The sequence below is a fragment of the Centropristis striata genome, chromosome 18 (genome assembly GCF_030273125.1).
Source record: "Centropristis striata isolate RG_2023a ecotype Rhode Island chromosome 18, C.striata_1.0, whole genome shotgun sequence".
Classification (NCBI taxonomy): Eukaryota; Metazoa; Chordata; class Actinopteri; order Perciformes; family Serranidae; genus Centropristis; species Centropristis striata.
Window position 1 is genome coordinate 13,766,769 of NC_081534.1, and position 20,761 is coordinate 13,787,529.

The window sequence follows — 20,761 nt, forward strand, 5'->3', positions numbered from 1 at the left end:
CATTGTTCATTTAAGCCCCAACTTTTAGCCTTGTTTTTTCTCTCGATCTTTCAGGGAAAACCCCACAGAATTGAAGGTAAACATGCTTCGGATCAGTGCCACCAAGCCCGAGGCTAAACTTGGTGAAAGCCCACTTTGGGATGTACAGTAAAAGCTTTCTTTGCCCCAAGCTAACAGTTTCGTTAGGCTGAGGCTGAGAATCGTGTGAAAAGATCTTTAGAGTCAACAATTAACCAATTAACAATATACACCTGCCTGTCTTTGGACTGCGGGAGGAAGCTGGAAAACCTGAAGAAAACCCCACTCTGACAAAGGGAGACCAAACAAAGAAACAGTCCTAACAACAGTCCTCACCACTGCTGTGCCGCCCCTATAAAAGCCATTTGCATGATAAACATGTGCAGTTCAGCCTCATAAAGAGCAGTTTATGGGTCTGCACATACATAACTATGATGAAATGCTGCCGAGAGAAACAATGTTTATGACCCACACACAGATACCTCCACTCTGTCCTAAACTTTCTTTGTAGATAACAATAAATATGTAAATACATACTTCACATATGCATACACATATTTTTGAGACAAAGATATAAATTAGTATGTGTAAAATGTAGCTGTCTAAATAAAGAAATAAAAACTTAGGCTTGGGGAAACAAAACGTGTGCCTGGCTCTGTCCGGCGTAAAAAAAATCAGCACTAATTAGCTCGTTATATCTTGTTTGTTAAATCCGTACAAAAACCAGAACATAAAAATGACAATTAGCTGTTTTACAGGAGGTTATTTGCCAAATTATTTCTTGGCCGGTGGGCAATAACTTCCATGAGTCTATGTTGGCTGCCTGGCAACTGTTCAGGGCCAATCACACCAGCACAACTTCCCATAAACAGCAAATTGTCATTTTTACACGTTTTAGTACAGATTAAACAAATAAGATATAAACATTTAATGAGTGAGCTTCAGAGGTGCTCATTTTGTTATCATTACACAGAACCAGCTTGCTTGTTTTCAGTCTTTGTGCTAAGCTAAACTAAGAAGCTAGGCTAAGCTAGCTGACTGCTTGCTATAGTTTAATGGACAGATATTAAAGTGGTGTCAATCACAGAGAGCAAACACAATTATGTAATTTTGGAGGCCAACCCAGAAGTTACCATCACCATGGAGTCGCACGTTTCTGATGTTTACGTGTTTTGTTTAGTAGGACAATCTTCACAAATGACACCACTTTTATTATGTTTGAAGCATTAATGCAGTCCACAGAAATAAAAAGCTAACGTTATGCAAACTACACCACGGTCGCATGACTTCAATGTCCAGAATCAATAGCCTAATAAATAGTTTATTAACCTAATCTACAAACTACAAGAATTTGCAACATGATTAGAGGCTGTAAGGTGAACTAATGAGAGAGTTCCCATCTGTGTCTAGAGTGATTACGTTTAATGTCCCCAACAACCACTAAAGTCTCATTTACCCACTTGTTAGCAACCACCTTTTTAAGGACGCTTAAAAACTTCAAATTGGGGGTATTTATTAATCTATTTAAAATGCAAACATCTCTTAAGCTTGTGTTAACCACAGACCTTATTTCATGCATTTAAACGCCAACACATTTAAAATCCTCATTGAGTTTGAGAGGAGAGACCCCAGGGTGCTCAAATGCTAACTTACATCCTGGTTTAACAACTCATTCCTGTGGCGCCCTATTACATGTAACTCTCCATCAGAGAGCGGATACATGTTTTTCCAAAAGTTGTACTACCCCTTTAACACTGTAACAGTTATAGTAATATGTATTGATTCAATACAAATTTCTCAACTTTCTCAACACACACACACACACACACACACACACACACACACACAGAGTTATGACAGAATTGTATCTTATTGTGTTTGACACCCCCAGTAATTGTTTAGATCCATTCTGTCCTTCCAGCACTGAGCTATAATTATAGTCAGGGGAGCAACCATTCACACACGGGGAAATTTTTTTTTTTTTGCAGAGTTGCAAGTTTTGGACTCAAATACACAAGCGCACACACAATCTGCTCACACACATTTCCCCATGCCAAGCTGTGGTAATGTAGAGGCCAGCAGAGCAGCAGCAGCGCTGATAGAGGCCTTGATAAGACTCATTTGAAAAGGCTGCAGTCACTGAACCTGCCCGCTCTGTTTGCCAAGGACACCATTTACCTTACATAACAGCCATTCTGGGTCACTGACACATCCACCCATGCAATTTGGTTTCCTCAAGAACTATGTGCACCTTGACCTTAGCTTCCATTATCCCATGTATCTCATATTTCTCTCTCACACCTTCTCTTTCCTGTGTATGTGTGTTTGAAGGGTATTCGTGGTTTATGGCCGTGATATGTATTCAGCCTGTGTTACCTGTCTCATTGTAAATGGTGATTGAGATGAGCTGTTTGTGATGAAAAGTCCTCAGGAGAGTGTGTCAGTGCAGCTGTCACACGAGAGGAGATTACTGCTAAATCTGAGACCAACTCACTCTCTGCCTCCTCCTGTGCAATCCAAATGTCACCCTCAGATGTTTTACTCATAAACTGGAGACTTGAGCTGCGGCAGCTGGTCTTGAATGTTGCTTTTATTCCACATCATGTCCTTGGTTTCAAACTTTTTCAGTCCATTGCAATAAACCTTATCTTCACTTACAGGTCAGGAAGTGGAAGATGTTGGCTCGCCATCATGGCGACGGATCAGGCAAGCAGAAGGAAGCAGAGTCAGACGTCCACCTGGGTGGGTGTCACTCCTGGGGGATCCATGCATCACCTCTCATGGCCAGCCCTGTCATGCTGGAGTGCTCCATCTGCAGTGGGCCCTACATCAGCTACACCATGGAGGACACCTGGCAGCCACGTCAACGCACCCAGGCAAGTTATCCTACAGCTAGTTACATTAAAGGAAGCATACACTAATTTACTACAATAACTAGTAGATCCCAAAGCAGGACTTCCAGTTGTCCTTGATGGGGGTTTTCAGGAAATCCCAAAAGGAATTAAATCACAGTTGTACATGTTCACACTTCACAAGAGCTAGTTCAGAGTGCAGTTCACATTGATTATAATGAACTATCTGGTTCATCGTTCACACTTTTGAATTGTGTCCTATGTTTACAGTGCCTGACACAATTTTACTCGATGTGCTGTTTCCAATTGTTGTTGTTTTTTTTACTGATTAGTTCATCAGTGCAACTCCTCCAAACACATGGTTCCATCAATATAGAAACAGGTGTTGGGTCAAGTATTTCCCCTGGCCTAACAATAACACAAACTAGTCTAAACACAAGAAGCTTAGAACGACTCATATTTTCATTGGCCTTAGTGATTATGAAGAACGTCAAAGCGGGAGTGTTGTTACGGAGTGTAAAAGCAAATGCATAAGCCAGGATATGGAATATAAGGAATGAAAAAGTCCACTTTGGGTGGTCGGGGGGTCAAACAAACAAAGGGCTACCTGACTGCTATGACCCAGAAGACAGGTGTTTGTGTCCCGGGTGGAACCAAAAATCAACTTTGTTATTTTAAGTTATGTAACTTATTTTTCGTGAGAAGCCTGTATGCAGCTAGCCTATGTAGTAGCTACCTCAACTCTGGGTATTAACATCCATTCATTTTACTTTTTGAATTATGTTTTGCAACTCCATCCATGTATTTTTTTTCCTAACCTTTAGCAAGTAGTTTTGTCGCATAAATTAAATTGCAACTGTTTCACAACTTTAACAATGTGTCTACATTAAGGTATAAGTACAGTACATGCTGATCTCCTGCCATAACAGCTACTGTGTGTTGGGATGATAATGAAAACACGTTAAATAAAAACTTGTCTCAGGGCTTGATGTTCGCAGTAACGTCATCATTATGCAAACACTCTCATAAAGGTGGGCCATAAAAGGTTGCATGCAAGTTTGCAACACTAATAAAGCTCTATGTCTGTCCATCCATGATTGATAATTGCAGTTTATGCTCTTCTTCTGTGGTGCAGCATATGTGCGCCATCAATCTTCATGATTTTAAAGCATTTCCTTTTTTATTTGCTTGTTTTATTTTTGCCCATAGCAACTGCCCTTTGGCCACAGATCACTTGGCTCTGTTCACTGCAGTACAAAGTGCTGACTGCAACACCACTTTTAGTGCTGACCGATACTGCTAATTGGTATCCAACAAAACATGACCCACCTTTGCCGCAGCTACTTGTTATTATCATAAGGTTACTTCAGAGACATTTTTCATTTCACCCCATGGCAATGTTGTTGCATCCACACTTTTATGTACTATTGCAGCAAATTGTGTAACAAGTTGACAGTGGCATGTGGTTATATTTAATATGACCATGTGTCATCTGGTCATATTAAATACAAGACTGCCCAAAACCAGTCTGAGAAAATGTCATAACATAAGAAATCATTGACAATTTAGTGGCTTCATACAAATGGATTTTCTTGGTAATGCAACAGTGGTGGAAACAGTATTCATTCCCTTACTTAAGTAAAAGTACTAATACCACAAGCATCACACATGCAAAATTACTCCATTACAAGTACAGCCCTGCATTCAAATCTTACTTAAGGTAAATTACAAAAGTATCAGCATCAAAATGTACTTAAAGTATCAAAATGTAAGGAACTTGTGATGGACGAATGGCCCCACTCAGAATGTTATTTTTATTCTAAATATATTATTAGATTATTCACATTGATGCATTTATGTAGGCAGTGTTTTATTTTGGTAAAGTTAGGGCTCATTTTAACTACTTAAGATTAAGTTATGAGTCTGATACTGTTATAATGTCTAATCACTTTAAATTGATCAAGTTAAATCTTGACATGAAAAATAACTAAAGCTGGCAGCAATATGTAGTGGAGTATTTGCCTCTAAATGTAATGAAGTAGAAGCATAAAGTTACATAAAATGGAAATACTCAAGTAAAGTACAAGAACTTGGAAATTGTACTTGAGTAAATACACTTAGTGACTTTCCACCACTGCATAATACAATATTAAAATAAGTGATATTAGAAAGCAATATGATTCTATGTGTCATGTTTTTATGGGATTTTTTCCCCAAAATTAATAACATCTTCCTTTCCAAGGGCAGCAAACTTACTAATTTCTGTAATGGTAAAAATCAAATATATTTATAGCCCTTTTACTGTAGATGAGCTTTATCTCATGACTCACAGTCAAGTCATGAAAACCTCTACCTCTCCTTGACCCGCACAGAAAGTATTCCTCCCTCCCTCCCTCTCGCTCTCTCTCTCTTCGCCTCCGCTTGAACAAACCAAACTTTCTGTCTTCTTTTGGAAACATAAATACGCAATGAAATATTAATGAAAGGAAAGCCTAGATTCACTGTCACTATGGATACGACTCCATCAGATCTTTATACTGAATCAATAAGCAACCCCCGAAGAAAGGGAGGGAAAGAGCATGAGAGGCAAATCCAAGGAGAAAGGGGCACGAATGGTAAAGTGATTGTTGACTGCAGAGATGTTGACAGTGTAAAGGGATATGAAGAGCATGCAATGTGTGTATGTACTGTATGTGGGTGTGTGTAAGAGAGCAAAAACAAGAGGGAAAGATGGATAGACGAGGCGGCTGTCAGCTTTATTGAGACTTATATGGAGATGAAATGACCATCATGACAGGCAGATTGTTGAAAGCATCGCCTCTGAATGGATAAACAAAGTGATGAGTTTGAAACAACTTTCACACAAACACACACTCATACACACACACACACACACACACACACACACACACACACACACACACACATGTATGCCTCAGCTCGTCTCATTCTCAGAAAACACCCATGGGAGAATACTGAGAGCTGCGATAAGTTTTCAGAGCTGCAACATGGAATAGCAAAGTAGGCTATGGCTGCATTTGAGAGAGATACTTTGAAAAGTCGATGACTGGCAGCGACATCACGAACAGCTTATATCTGACACGACAGGGGGCGTCCTGCAGATGCTGCTGGTCCTGTCACAGCTGCCAATTATAATGTCACATGTATGTGAAAAGAAAAAGTGGGACAGAGTTATGTAGCTGCTGTTTTGTGTTTTTTTAGTGTTTACTTGCACATTTTTGACCCATTGAACGTGTCACGTAAATAGATCAATATATTGACTTTTATAATCAAACGGGGCACCTCAAAGGCATAAACAACACTCCGCATGCGGGGGTGGAAAGTATCTACATACTTTTACTTTTTGGATTGAGATTTTACATAAAACACCAGTATTTCTTTAACAGTTTATAGATGAAAAAAAGTGGAACAAGAAGTCTTGTTGGGACCTTTTGTGTTTTTGTCAGTTCCACCAAAGACACATTCTTTCTCTAATCCTCTCAAATAGATTTATTTAATAATGGTTTGGTGGTTATGAAATTATCCAATATTTCATAATAAAAGCAAAGGTTAGACAAAAGTGCCAAAACGTGAATTCAAATTTGAAACCTTAATGATATATCAGTTACATTTTTCTGCAAAAGGAGTACTTTTACTTTTTTAAACTGTAAGGGGATCATTTTTTAATAACTTTTAAATTATTATAAAATAAAATACTCCTGAAACTCCTTTTCTTTAAAGATTTTTTGGACATTTTTCATGCTATATTAGACAGTGATAGAGAGAATGGAAGGGGAAGACATGCAGCCAAGGGACATGGGCAGGTTTCAAACCCTGGTCCGCTGTGACAAGGACTCAGCCTAAGTGGTATTCTAACACGCTTTTTTAACTGTGGGACCCATCATAAATGGTTCCTCCATGCGAGTTCCTTACATATTTTGGCTCCTCCATGTGCAGCCCTTATACTACATGTACTATGATGCATTACGCAAAGTAACTGATGGGCAGACAAAACATAGTGTAGCCAATGCTTATGATTGACATCTACACTAGGCAGGTAATAAATAAAAACTGTAGTATGAACCATTGTGAACTAAGGCGGCAACAACTTTTTATTCTTTTCCACATTGGCCAGAACAGCACATTACTGCTTCAATACTAACAGTTTTAACTTTCATAATGAAGCCTAACTTAAATGCACTATTTTCCAGTAAGCAACTCAACAACATAGTTTACAATTGCATTAGGTGTAAAAACAAAAACAAAAAAACAGTGGTGGTAAAAGTACTAATACCACACTGTGCAATTATTCCAATACAAGTAAAACTCCTGCATTCAAAACTTACTTAAGTGGTACAAAAAGTTTTTATGTTAAATCTCGACTTGAAAAGTAACTGAAGCTGGCACTTAAATGCAGTGAAGTAAAAAGTACAATATTTGCCTCAAATGTAGTGGAGAATAAAACTTTCATGTATAGTAACGTAAACATGGTCTTACTTGGTTTGGCGTCTGCGACAACATCCGAATCAAATGATTTTGCACTTATGCACGAGAAACAAAAGGTTTTGTAACTGAAAACTCAGCTTTCTCTGTCAATATAGCATGTACTGATGAATGTATTGCTTCAATTGATCACATTTACCATCAACATTTATTGGAAATCCACAGAGAAGGTGGCGAATTTCTCTTTTAAGATAGAATGTGAATGGAGGGACTTTAACATTAATGTGTGGGTCCGTAATCTCGGCACACGTGTTGTCTTTTATTAAAGAGATAAATCTAAGCCTCTCCATTGTCTCTGTATACAGTTTAAGGATATGTTGCACAGTGAAGTTAGCCTAGTTTAGCTATACGTTATCAAAAAGCAGTTCATCTTCTTTTCATCCTGGCGGTCAGTCTCACTAAAGCACAATGATGGTGTGTCGTCAAGTTGTTAGAGAGGAGGTTTCCCACCGCTTCCAGCACAGGACTCACGTGATTTAATACAGTCTCACCCTGGAAACCAAGCCTCATTAAAACCCTCACCAACTGAAACTGGGGCACGGAAAAGTCTAAACCAGTGGTTCTAAAAATGCTGATTAGGAATTGCTGCTGCTCAAAAATGTCACGTTATTTGAGTCAATGTACTGATTTCAAGAGCTTAGAAAAACAGCTCAGATCAGCAGTTTACAAATTTTTTCTGGCTTGTAACTACTTAAAACAATAAATTCATTTGTGACCTCTCCCAGGATAAGTAAAAGTTCATTATTTTAGTATTTCACAAAAAAGGAAAGAAAAGAAATGTAAATTCTGCATAATTTGGTGCAACAGGAAGACGTTTCTCTGCTGTCTTATCTTATTATTCATCTAGCGACCCTTCGGCAAAGTCTTGACCCCTTGTTGTGCTCTCAACCTTCAGGTTGGAAAACCACTGACCTACATTTGAGTTCATCCAGCCTGTTTTATTTATTTCTTTATATAATGGGAACATAATATGCCTTAGGGCCTTACAGTTTGCACAAGGTGTAAACTAAACTAAAACTGGATTTGCAGGGCTGAACACAACAATAGCAGCGTGTTGCATAACATGTCAGTTCAGTTATCAACGATTAACAAATGCATTACTCAGACTTTTAGAGAATCAGTTGATGGCTTATTGAACTGAACCCACAGGATCAGTAATGGCAATATGAATGCACTGCAATACTTTTATTTGCATGTTTTTTGCCGTATAATTAGTTTTACTAAGTATTGCTGTATTTCTCCCCCAGGCGATGGACCTGTACTACCACAATGAGTCAGACCCAGACAGCTACTGTTGCCCTGGCGACAACAGTAAGTCACCAGCAACTCAACCTGTTTTTTTTTTTATATTCTTCCTCTTCCTCCCCTCTCTCCTGCTCTCCCATCCGTCTTTCTCACCATTTTCATGTTATCTCTTGCCGTCAGTCCCGGGTCATTTCTCTTTATTATCTGCAGTTTATTTTCACCATCAAGCCAAAACAACCTCCTACCATTCATTTTCTGTCTATTTTTCTCTTGTTTGTTGTTTCCCTTCTGTCCGAACCCGATGCTTGTGGAAACAAAATGATTCACACACATACCTACAACTCAACTCTCTAATCCGACCTCTGAGCTCCCCGGATAATAACTGTTGTTCGTAAACCAAGATTACTATTTTGTTGTTTTGTGGAAAGCGGCTTGGAGAGCAAAACAGTATTTACAGACACAATACTGAGCGCTGATCATCATACAGATGACACGGTGACCTTTTCTACATCTGCTCACAACTTCTGCCGCTCATGCAGCAGAAATATGTTTCTTGGGTCACTGTGTGAGAGGTCAGCATGGTCTTTTATTGCCAGCATGACTGTACACGACAGTACTTTAATTTTCCATCATGCTCTTTAATTGGGCCACAAATCATAGTCCAATCCGGAGCACACAATATGTGTGCATGTCACATTTTGGCTTAAAGCCTATCTATTCCCTTTTTATTGCCATAGCTTTATTGGGAATCCTGCATCTTCTCTGTGTGTGCATGTTTTAGCTCACCTTTACCTTTATTTTATATATCCTTTTTAGCAACGAACTTAAACTTTCCTTTTACTTTGGACTTGAATTATGTGTATCTTTAAACTGTAAACCTGTTAACAAATTAAAACTGATATTTAACATGTAATTTGATTGCATCTCCATAACGTTATTTAGCTGTTCCACGTAGAAAACATTAATTTCCACTCCAGGATAGTATGCACATCTTTGTCAGGAAGGTCTTTACTTAAAGGTGCTATACTTTTCCTCTTCCATGTCCTCATCCATGAGAAAATGAGCTACAACATGATAGTAATGAATCCCAAATAATCTCTGAGATATTAATATATAATAGTTATTTGATTGGGCGTTGAGTTCAAATATCAACAGTCTTTCTCCAGAATCACCGACTGCACCTTAAAGTGAAAGAAGCAACTCTGCAATATAAAAATACTTCTTTCCAAGTAAAAGTCTGGCATTGGAAATGTCACTTCAATACATAAGCATTGCTAGCAAAACTATGGAAAGTAAAATCACTCATAATTCAGAAAAAAGGCCTGTTATATATATATATATATATATATATATATATATATATATATATATATATATATATATATATATATATATATATATATATATATATTTACACATTATTTTACTTGTTTATTATGGTGATGCATTCAGGTGTAAGTAGTATTTTGTAACGCTTTGTAATAAGGTCCTTAATAACCATTAATTAACAAGTAATAAGGCATTGTTCTCGCTTTAGATCCGGTAGTTGCAAAAAGCATAGTTAACTTATGGTTAACTTATAATAGATGAGCAATAAAGTATATTTTAATATCAATAAGCAAACAAAATAAGATTAATAAAGGCATGGCAAAGACATAATGGGTGGGTCATGGGTGTTTGTAAGGCCATTATTAACACTTATATAAGCTTATAAACACACAGTAATAAGCATCTTGTAAGGACTAAAAAGGCCCTTATTACTTGTTAATTAATGGTTATTACAAGGACTTATAGGGACCACAATGGAAATAAGCCTTAGGGCTTTATTGTGTCATCCCTGACAATTTTTTTATCTATTTATATTACGTATGACACAGGTTGCTGTTTCATATTTTTTATATCAAGAATGGTCAAATAAAATCAATCAATCAATCAATCGACCTTAATATAAAGCGTTACCGTATTTTTCTTGTATAGTTGAATGAGGTGTAGATAATTTCAATTATTTTCTGTGTACTGTTGGGTAATTTAAGATCTTCCACTGCACCATATAACAAGCTCATCATATAATTTGTATGTAAAGTCCAGTACTGCAAGAAGTACTCAGATATTCTACTGAAGTAAAAGTATCATTATCATAGTGAAAGTTGATGCAAGTTAAAGCCTTGACTTAAAATATTAGCATTTAAATACACTTAAAGCACCAAAAGTAAAATTACTCATGGAGATTGGCCTATTCTGCATAAGAATAACGCTAATGCACTATATAATATTGGATTACAAGTATTGATGCATTAATGTGTTCATCACTTTAATAAAGCACCTGGGAAAGGTGGGATTCATTTTTTTACTGATGGGTAACTCATGGTATCAAGAAATTCTGATCTCATCTGTAATAGTAGATCATACATTATTAGCTGAGTATATTTTATTAATCTGAATCTAAACAGTAGCTAGTAACCAAAGTAATTAGTTAAAATTAGGTATAACGGAGTGGCAGTCGAAATCTGTTATAGTAACGAGAAATCTTAAATGAGCATGAAAGTGCCTTAAATTTGTACTTAGGTAGCAGTGGTGGAATGTAACTAAGTACATTTACTCAAGTACTGTACTTAAGTACAATTTAGAACTACTTGTACTTTACTTGTGTATATCCATTTATGTCCATTTATGTAACTATACTTCTACTCCACTACATTTTAAGTCCAAATATTTTACTTTTAACTCAACTACATTTAGCTGCCAGCTTTTGTTGCTCTTCAGGTCAAAATGTATCACGAAAAAATCAATTTAAAATGATTACACACATTTATAAGTTAAACCTCATAAAAGTATATTATGTAGCTAAAAGCCCTGCCTGGATAACAGTAAAATGCTGCTTACATAAATGCATCAATAATAATAATACAATAATATATTTTGGCTATATAAATAACAGTCTGAGTGGGGCCATTCTGCAACGTGAGTACTTCGACTTTAAATACATTTTGATGCTGATACTTTTGCACTACTGAAGTAAGTCTTGAATGCAGGGCATTAACTTATAGTGGAGTCATTCTGCAGTGTGGTATTAATACTTTTAGTTAAGTAAGGGATCTGAATACTTCTTCCACCACTGTTAAGTACAGAAATAAATGTACTCAGCTACTTTCCTCCAGCACTTGTCACTCTGTGCTACTGCAGTGAGAAAACTCTGTGGCAGCTCTGCAAGTACCTGCTGGAACATCTCCATGAAAGAAAAGTGACAAGCACCATATTGTGATGAAAATGTTTTTCACTGGGAGTAGTCTGCCTGCTAATTATGGGAGTTTTTCGTCGCATGGAAAGACATCCAAGCAATTAGCCGAGCTGGTGACAAGCTGTTCCTGTGGCCTCGGCCCGTGCTGCTGCTACACCCAGGCTCTCATATTAGTGGGTTTGGAGCACTTAAAAGTTAAAGTTTGTCATAAATGAGTCATTTACAGTGATGCAGTGGTGATGTGCGGCAGAGTGAGGGGTAGAGAGCCACGGATAATGATGATTATAGGGAATAGAGTTCGGACTGTCCGGTTTTACAGAAGAACAAACAGTTAACTGTGTGTTCTTTCATTGTGCTGTTATGTAACAGAGAGGAGGAGAGCCTTATTAAGACTTATTAGTATGTTCATCCATTGTTAAGGAGCAGTTAATCAGAATTTACACTGAGTTATGGTGGTCTTCTTCCTGAGATGCCTAGCCTTAGTGTGCGTGACTGTGTGTTTGTGGATGTTATCAAGCTTTTGTTCCAAGTGACGCAATATAATATCAAGCTCGCAGCGCCCTTTCCGAAGCTGTTATTTACTCTTTTCTTCTAACATTCATGACACATCACTCACCTGTTACAACATGCCCTTCATGCAAGAGGCAAACACACACACCTACATATGTCCACAAATTCATGAAGGCACATCCTAAACAAAAGAGAAAATTGTCTGAACATGTCCATTTGTCATTACAGTGAGACACATTTGGGTGTGTGAACTGTTCCCAGAGCAAGGCCTGCCAATGGCATAATCCTTGTTTACTAAAGCTACCTTTGACCATCACAACCTCAACCTAATTCCAGTCTTAATCCAACAGCCAAATCCTCTCCCTCATACAGCCCACTGAAAAACTGTGGATCAACTAAAGTATCCTCTCTTTAGATTTTCCCCCCACTTTTTGGGACATCCTTATAGCCTAAGAATCTCTGTTATAAAGCCATGAAATTCCCTCAAAAATACATGAAAATGTTCTCACTTTTGGTCTTCCTTCAAAGATAGGTATACTGGAGCACTCTATAAATGTTTTTTTATGTATTTTTTATTTCCTGAGAACTTACTAGACTTAGGGCACAACGTAGTCTGCACTCTTAGGCTCAAGATGAATAGTTTATTCCTCATTTTTCTCTTTGCAGGCAGTGTTTCGATCCATAAGATCTTCCTCTCAAAAAGAGTCAATGGCATCAATGCCTCCATTGTGGTATTTTTGTATTAAATTATTCAACATCAAAGGTAGAAAATAGTGTACTTTCAGATGGCAATTTAATATGTCTTATGGTATTGATAATTTCCATAGAGTTTTCAACAAATTACGGCAAAATGTGGCTTTGGAATAAAATCTACTGGTATAGAAAGTTTTTCTGTAACAGCCCAATGCCTGCAGTAATAGGTCTAAATCACTGGTGTAATTGGATGATCAGCTTTAATAAAATCCAATTCTTTTTTTGTGATGTCTCTCTTTTGTCTGCTTTGAAAAATGAAAAAGAATATTTATCTGAAGCCGAACAGTGTGCAGATCTTCTTTTATGCCCTGTAGTGTATAAAATATAGTTTCTGTCTTGCACCAAGTAGTTTTGTCTGGAAGTGTTTATTCTTGGTGTCTTTTCTAAACTTACTAGACTTATACAACATTTTCTGAAAAGAGACAGAAATTCTGTATTTATCATTGAGAAAAAGGAGACAAACATGTTTTTGTTGCGTTTATAAGCAGCTGTTGATTTACTCGAAATAACTTCTCCATTGTAATCCAGCTAAACCACCCTTCCTTGATTGTTTATTCTTCATATATTTGTACTGCATATTTTTGCATTGCACTAACTATAGGTTATGCTAACAATTAATTTGAGAGAAATAACTGGTACTTTGCCAATTGCGATTCTGTATTTTCTATTTTTAATTATTTGTAAATATTTTTTATTGGTTTTAACTCGCATTTCTTATTGTTTTATAACTGCTTAACCCTTAATTAAATTAAATACTTAAAATTATTTTTAAAATTAAATACAATGTTATTCAATAATGTTATTAAATTAAATATAATGCTATTAAATAAAATAAAATAAAAATAACATTTTATAAAATGTTATTATATTATTATATTATATTATATTATTGTTATTAAAATATATTAAATGAAATACAATTGAATAAAATGTTATTCAATTAAATATAATGCTATTTAATTTAATTTAATGTTATTTAAGTGAATTTAAAAAAAATTAAAAACCACCATTTTCTTCTGAACTACTCAAATGGCTCCATCAAACACTTTAATGTCCGACTCATTTTATTCCCATGGGGCTGTGTGGATAAAGTAGGCTACTTACTTTTTGGAGGCCTAACTAGCCAAACACTCCACACACACACACACACCAGTGGCAAAATAAAAGCCTAGCTGTCCTCCCTGAATAGCCGAGGCCTTTATGTAATGGTGTCATTTGGTTCCTCACCACCGAGGCTCATTCACATTCACCAGATCAGCTGTAGCCACAAACAGCCTCATCGTCACCGGCGCCGAGAGCGGACATTACGAAGATGGCAGGAGCAAAGAGATGAAAGGATTTAATGGCTGGAAGACGTCTGCCAGGATGCTGGGTGAACATGGCCATATGCTGCTCTGTGCGTATGTGTAGGTTTATTTTAGGTGGGTAGGCCGAGGCAGCGTGTGTGTTTATACTCTAATATCCTGCACATCAACACACTCTGGCACTGCAGCCAACCTCTTCCTGTCCTTTCACGAAATGGCCCCTGAGTGTGTGTGTTGGTGGTGAGTCAACGGTGGCTTTGGCACCGATGACAGTGCCACTAGTGGGTTACATAACGTACTAGTGTCTCTCTCACACACACACACACATATGGAAAGGCAATAAACAGGCAGCTTGAGTATTATGGAGCCTCCTCTTGTTCAGGCACCAAGCAGCCTGTAAATCCTGAAGGGATCGGGCCAGATAGGAAAAATACTGAGTGGCCCTATTGTTAGTATTGCTCTCTCTCCCTCTCCTGATCTTCTCTCAGCACCTCTCTCTCATTTCATTCAACTCTGGGCTATGACCACAGATGCAGTGCTCACTTCCCGGCGGAGGTAACGTCTTCTTCATTAATCCTTTCCCGTTCTACTTCTTATTACTTGGATAAAAAATGCAAAGTACTTGCTCATAACTAGTCTCCTCATGTGCTTGTGTGTACACGTTTCCAAGGTCTTTTCTTATTATTTGAGAAAGCAATATGTGATGTACAAGGTTTCATTTCTTTGGCGTGTGATGCTTTCAAGTGCCGATGTCGGTTTGTGTCCCACGTGGGCAGCCGCTGTGGTGTTCAGTGGTGAGATATTGCAGATTAAATGCGTGTTGAAGGATGGCAACCTGTGCTGTCTCAAGGAGAAATATCTTTTTCTAACAAACTGCGCTAAGTTCTTGTTAGCGCAGTGAGGGAGAGGCGTGTTGGACACCTTGGGGGAATTTAGGAAGTAGCAGATGTGCCCTTTCTCTCTCTCATTCCCTCTTTACCTCTCTCTCTTTCCGTGTTTTCGAGAGAAAGTGTGTGTGTGCATGTTCTGTCAGTCTCTCTGCAGGTTTGTTTTTGCCCTCCAGCTCTGCGTGTGTGTGTGCATCAGGTGGCTACGGGGGACAGATTAATAATAGATTCGACCTGAGTTAAGGGAGAAACAGAGACAGCAGGAAAAAAGTTGAGGCTATATTTAAAAACTGCAGAGTCACACTCGCACAATGAACACGATGATTTTCTCTGAGAGAGGCCACAGGTCAGGAGTGAAAGAATGCACACTTTCTCTCTCTCTCTCCAACACACACATGCATGCAGCCATCTCTTGACTCTTAGTCATTAGTGGAGGAGCTTTAATTGTGGCTTGTCTCTGGCTGTGCAGTCTAATAACAATTCTGCTCATTCTGCAGCACAAAAGCATCTTTTCACACACACACACTCCCCTGCTCTCCATTAGATTTGTGACTTGTCATTGGTTTACTTAAAATATGTTCATCTCCTCCCTGTTTATTCTTCATTTCCTCAGTATTTTCCTCACCGCATTATTTGTCCATATCTTTACCACTGGTCTGCTCTCCTCCTTGTGTTTTTCCATTCTCTCACACACCCCCTAAAACAGAAATCTGCATATTATCCTGAGAAAACAACCTGCGTGTTCATACATGCACAGACAGAATAGTTGGGAGAGCAATACATCAAGAGTTAATTAATATGCCCTCAACTTGTTGGCAGCTCCCAAACGTTGATTTAATGGGAACTCAGTGAATTTCCAAATCCGGGTTAATGTTTAATTCCGAGCTCAGCGGGGGAATGACAGTCAGCAGGCTGTAGTGGAAAAAAAACCTGGCTGAAAGCGGAAATTTAACGTGACTAAATGCTTACATTCAGCCTGTAACTATAAGACGTTTTTGCCTTTATGTGATGTTAAAAGGTCACAAATAAAGAAGTGTTGTTTCAAGTGGAACACAAATGAATAACAATATGTAAAGCGAGAAAAATGTGTCACCAATATAGATTGTACAGAAGATGTGTATGTAGTCAGCGTGATGTCACCCATCGGTTTATGGACTATTGTTTTGAAGCCTCAAGTTTGGAGTTTTGGACGTTGCTATCTTTTTTTTTGTAACCAGACATGAGAGAGCACAAGAGCGGGAAGCTGGGTAGAAGGACACTAAGTTATCTGCTATGCTAGCACTAGATAGTTATGTTAGCAAGGGCATCCATACTTAAAAATGAAAAGTTGAATCCTTAGAGTGTCTTTTACTATGCCTATAACCAAACTTTTTAATCGACCAAAAATTTGCAGATAACATTTTAAATTGAAAACACAACGTGAAAGAGTTAAAATTCTAAGTTGATAGCACACAGGGTTGATTGTAGTAGTGACTTGTCAATCACAAAGTAGCCCCGCCCTAAAGCATACCCTGTTTTATCGTCTTTTTTACTCTAAATGAGGACCATAATTTATTAAATGAACATTATGCTGTATTGAAGAAAACTTGAAACTAGTGATTGAGGCCATAAACTCGTTAGGAAAATGTTTACTGAGGTAAGAAATCAAGTGAGAAGTATTGTCATTTTCTCATAGACGTATATACGATTGGACTTCTTTTGGGGCTAGTGGAGACGCTCCCTGATGGCCATTAGAAATAATGCATGTTTTCTGCCTGGTTACGAACTACAACCCTGATTTCTAAAGATGTTGTGTAAAATATAAATAAAAACAGAATGCCTCAAATTCAGAATGAGTGCATATGTTTACAAAAAGGGTTTTCTAGTTTCAGCATTAAATCGTTTGTCTTTGTATGGTGTTCAGTTTTCAATCATTGCATTCTGCTTTTGATACATTTTCATGTGGTCCCTTTTATAATTCAACTTTTTTTAAGGATTTTGGTTGTAATGGTGATAATAATACGGTTCGTTTCTGTTTGTGTGTAAATAAACATTGCACACACAGAATCCATCTCCTCTTTTTATTTGACTAAAAAATCCATCAGTTTTGTACGTTTATACCTTTATACCCATTACATTGCAGGTGGAAACAGCTACAGAAATTAATGCATAAATATATCATTTGTTACTCTTGTTCATTTTGTAATTAAACGCAAGTGAAGTCTATATTTTCAGTGGTTGAACTTGAATGTAGGAGCTTCTGGGGAGCATTTGAAGGCAACACGGCCCCGCCCCCTGAGGGAAACTCATTCAGCCATGCATGAAACACTGAACTGTAGAGTGGAAGGAAACAGAGGCGGGACGTCTCCGCCCTGAAAGAAAAAGAAAAAAAAATCCTGTGGATGAAAGTCTGTAAGAGGAGGAATGCGATGTAGTTAGATTACCTGCCTGCCGAGGAGCCTTTAGCCACTCTCCTTATTGTGATACGGAAACCAAAGCGTCCTTATGAAAGACAAAACGACCACTTTGACGTGTAAGTAGGCTGCATTTTCATTTCTAAACCCATCGATGGGTTCTCCATCCGGAAAAATCTCTATAACGCTCCTGTAGGAACATGTAGGTTTAGGCGATATTGTGTATCTCTATGGTATTTCCTTGGTTACCAGCCTGTTGTGATATTTATAGTCTCTTTTGTAAAGCTCCTTAACCCAGTTTCTGTGACTGGTTGGGAAGAAAGCCCTGGCAGACATACTTTGGGGGGCGCTCCATTCACCCCATAATCCCGTGACCTGGATTTATGATGCTGTTATCTATGCAAAGAAGCCTCATTGCTGATAGGGGGTCTGTTAAAAGTGCCAGGAAAGCCTTGGCAAGTCTCTTTTGCAACTTGTTGAACCCTGAAGCTGCAGGCAGTGAAATGAGGACTCGTTCAGAGCTGAAAGGTTTGTTTGTGTCTGGAAACTGGAGCTGCTGTGTTTCTTTCCCCAGCCAATTAAGAAACAGAGTAGGCCTACCTGTGGAATTATACAGATTGGTGGTGTTTTAACGCTAAAGGTGTGGGCTAATAGTTTGTATTGTGCAGGAAAGTTACAGTTGAGAGCTTGCTTTTGTGCTTTTAAACTGTTCAGAAATTGTGCAGCTAAATCGCCTAAATGTTGTTGTTTTTCCCTTTAAAGTCACTTTTATTTTTACGCACGAGTATCATTAATATTCTTTTGAACTGGATTAGCCCCATCAGGTGATATCGATTTACATACTCTGACTCCACTCAGGCGTGTTGCTAAAACTTGAACCAGGTGCCTTACATAACTGTACCTAACTAAGCCAGCCTGCTCCTCTGTGTGCCAGCGCGTAAAACAAGTGCCATTTTTCCACATTATTTAATTCTGATCATCACATTCCAGTGTTTTGGCTGCTTCTGAGAGGCCTTGCTGGTGGGTAGAAACAGATTGTGTCTCTGATCTGTGTTTTTTTTTTCTTCGTTTGAGTTGGATGTATTGAGGAGTTTCTCTCAGTCAGTCTGTACTTTTCCACTAGCAGCGGCTTTTTTTGGCACCGGGCCTCCCCCTCGGCTCAGGCTCTCCCCTCTCGTCTTTTGTATATCGAGGGAACCTGCGTCACTCCCGGTCGTTTTAATTGAGACGCAGCCAAACGGTGAAGCTGATAGGCCTAGTTAAGAGGCTATCCGATTATTTGTACAGGGCCGAATTGCAATTTCAGGAGTGTTAGGTGGAGAGCATTGATACAGGGTTACAAAAATAATCAGACACTTGGAGAATAATCCCGAATCTCGTGATTCCCGAGAGAGTTCACTTTATATTTTCTTGTCTGTACTCTTTGTAGTGTATTCAGTTCTTCTGGGACATTAAGAGGCACCATATGTTGCTAAATTGACACATCTGGATGTCATTAGCTTATAGGATTTGCTGTTTAATCTAACTGAAATGTCTCACTGTGTGACACATGGGATGTTAAGCAAAGTTGCTATGGTATTGCACAAACATATGTGCAAATAGCACAAACCGACCTCACAGTGAGTTGTGGTAAAGGCATTTTTTTCTCCTTTTTCCTATGTTTTTTGACGCAAACTCATCTTGAGGCGCGGCTATGACGCGCTAGGAGCGCAACGGCCTCTGATTGGTCGAGAGCGGGATCGATCATCTTCTCACGGCCCATTGAGCTGAAAGAAATGTTTTGCTGACGATCACGCCCATCAGGGAGGGAGAGGGAGGTGTGTGTGTGGGTGTGTGTATGGGGGGCAGCTCCTCCCTCCTCCGCATGTTATAAAACAAGAGCCAGAGGCATGATAGTTATATTTTAGCTTTTGGGCAGTTGAGTGTGGAGCTGCCGGTCAACTCATCATGACGATCAAAACAGAAACAGAAAAGTCTGTCCTGACTTACTCGAAATCTAGAGGGCTAGTGGCATTAGTCACCGGTATGGAATCATAAGTGGATTTATTCTTCATGACATGGATTTCTTTTTTCTTTTTTTCGGCAAAAATCTAAACTTTTTTCTGTCTCTCTGTCTTGTGTTGCAGCTTTTATGAAACAGAGGAGGATGGGTCTGAACGACTTCATTCAGAGGCTTGCAACAAACTCCTACGCCTGCAAGCAGTGAGTACCATCTGACTCATGTTATTGTTCTACGTTCACTGGACGACCAAACATTGGGAAATACAAAGCCAGAAATGCCAGTTATTCGTCCTCTTGAGAGGCTCTGTGACTTAAAGGGATAGTTCAGACTTTTTAAGGTTGGATTGACTGAGGCACTTATCTAGAATCAGTGTGTTACCTATTGTAGATTGGGGTCAGCAGGAGGAACAGGTTGGAGTAGGTGTTAGGGTGCTACAGCAAAATGTATTTTAGCCACTTAAGAAAAGGCCCACTTGTGTGTATACTGTATTTAGAATATTTTCACTGCATTACCTTGCCTTCAGACAGCCCTGTTTAAGTTTACATGGAGGAAACTGAAGTTGTTTTATGCTCAAAGCCACCCGCCTCCATTGACAAAAATAGCAATTTTACCTCACAGGAGTTGCTGGACTACCAGCAAGGTTAAATTACTGTTTTTGTCAATGGAGTCTGATGAAGAGAGCATAAACAGGGCTCTCTGTCGGAAAAGTAAAGTGGAAAGCAGAACTATCCCTTTTAATGTGACTCCCAGATCAGCTGATTCACCTAAAAAAATTGAGGAAACTTTAGATGTTTTGTTGAATGAACTAAATTTGAACTCTTTGTTTTTTTCAGTCCTGAAGTTCAGTCTATTCTGAACTTGAGTCCTCCTCAGGATGCCGAGCTCATGAACACAAACCCCTCTCCTCCTGTAAGTATATTTGCATTAAACAATGAATTGTGTGCCTCTTCCTTTGTTTACATTTCACCGTATGCAGAAATACACACATATCCTCTGTTTACCATACATTTCGGGGTTCATATCATGGCTCTAACTTTCTTATCTTCGCCCCCTCTC

General features: G+C 38.5%; 1 protein-coding gene across 5 annotated transcripts in view; it reads left to right on the forward strand.

Moving 5' to 3' along the window:
* Nucleotides 1-20,761, forward strand: part of sgk1 (serum/glucocorticoid regulated kinase 1) — a 45,361-nt gene that overhangs the window by 20,783 nt on the left and 3,817 nt on the right. The window contains exons 4-7 of one of the 5 annotated variants that reach the window (XM_059356148.1): nt 2,679-2,894; nt 8,621-8,684; nt 19,830-19,905; nt 20,539-20,614. In XM_059356148.1, the coding sequence (XP_059212131.1) occupies nt 2,679-2,894; nt 8,621-8,684; nt 19,830-19,905; nt 20,539-20,614 (432 nt within the window). Of the gene's footprint in view, nt 1-2,678; nt 2,895-8,620; nt 8,685-14,846; nt 14,979-17,498; nt 17,823-17,842; nt 18,232-19,547; nt 19,727-19,829; nt 19,906-20,538; nt 20,615-20,761 lie in introns of those variants that run through there. The other 4 variants (XM_059356153.1, XM_059356152.1, XM_059356149.1 and 1 more) reach the window with 4 other exon arrangements.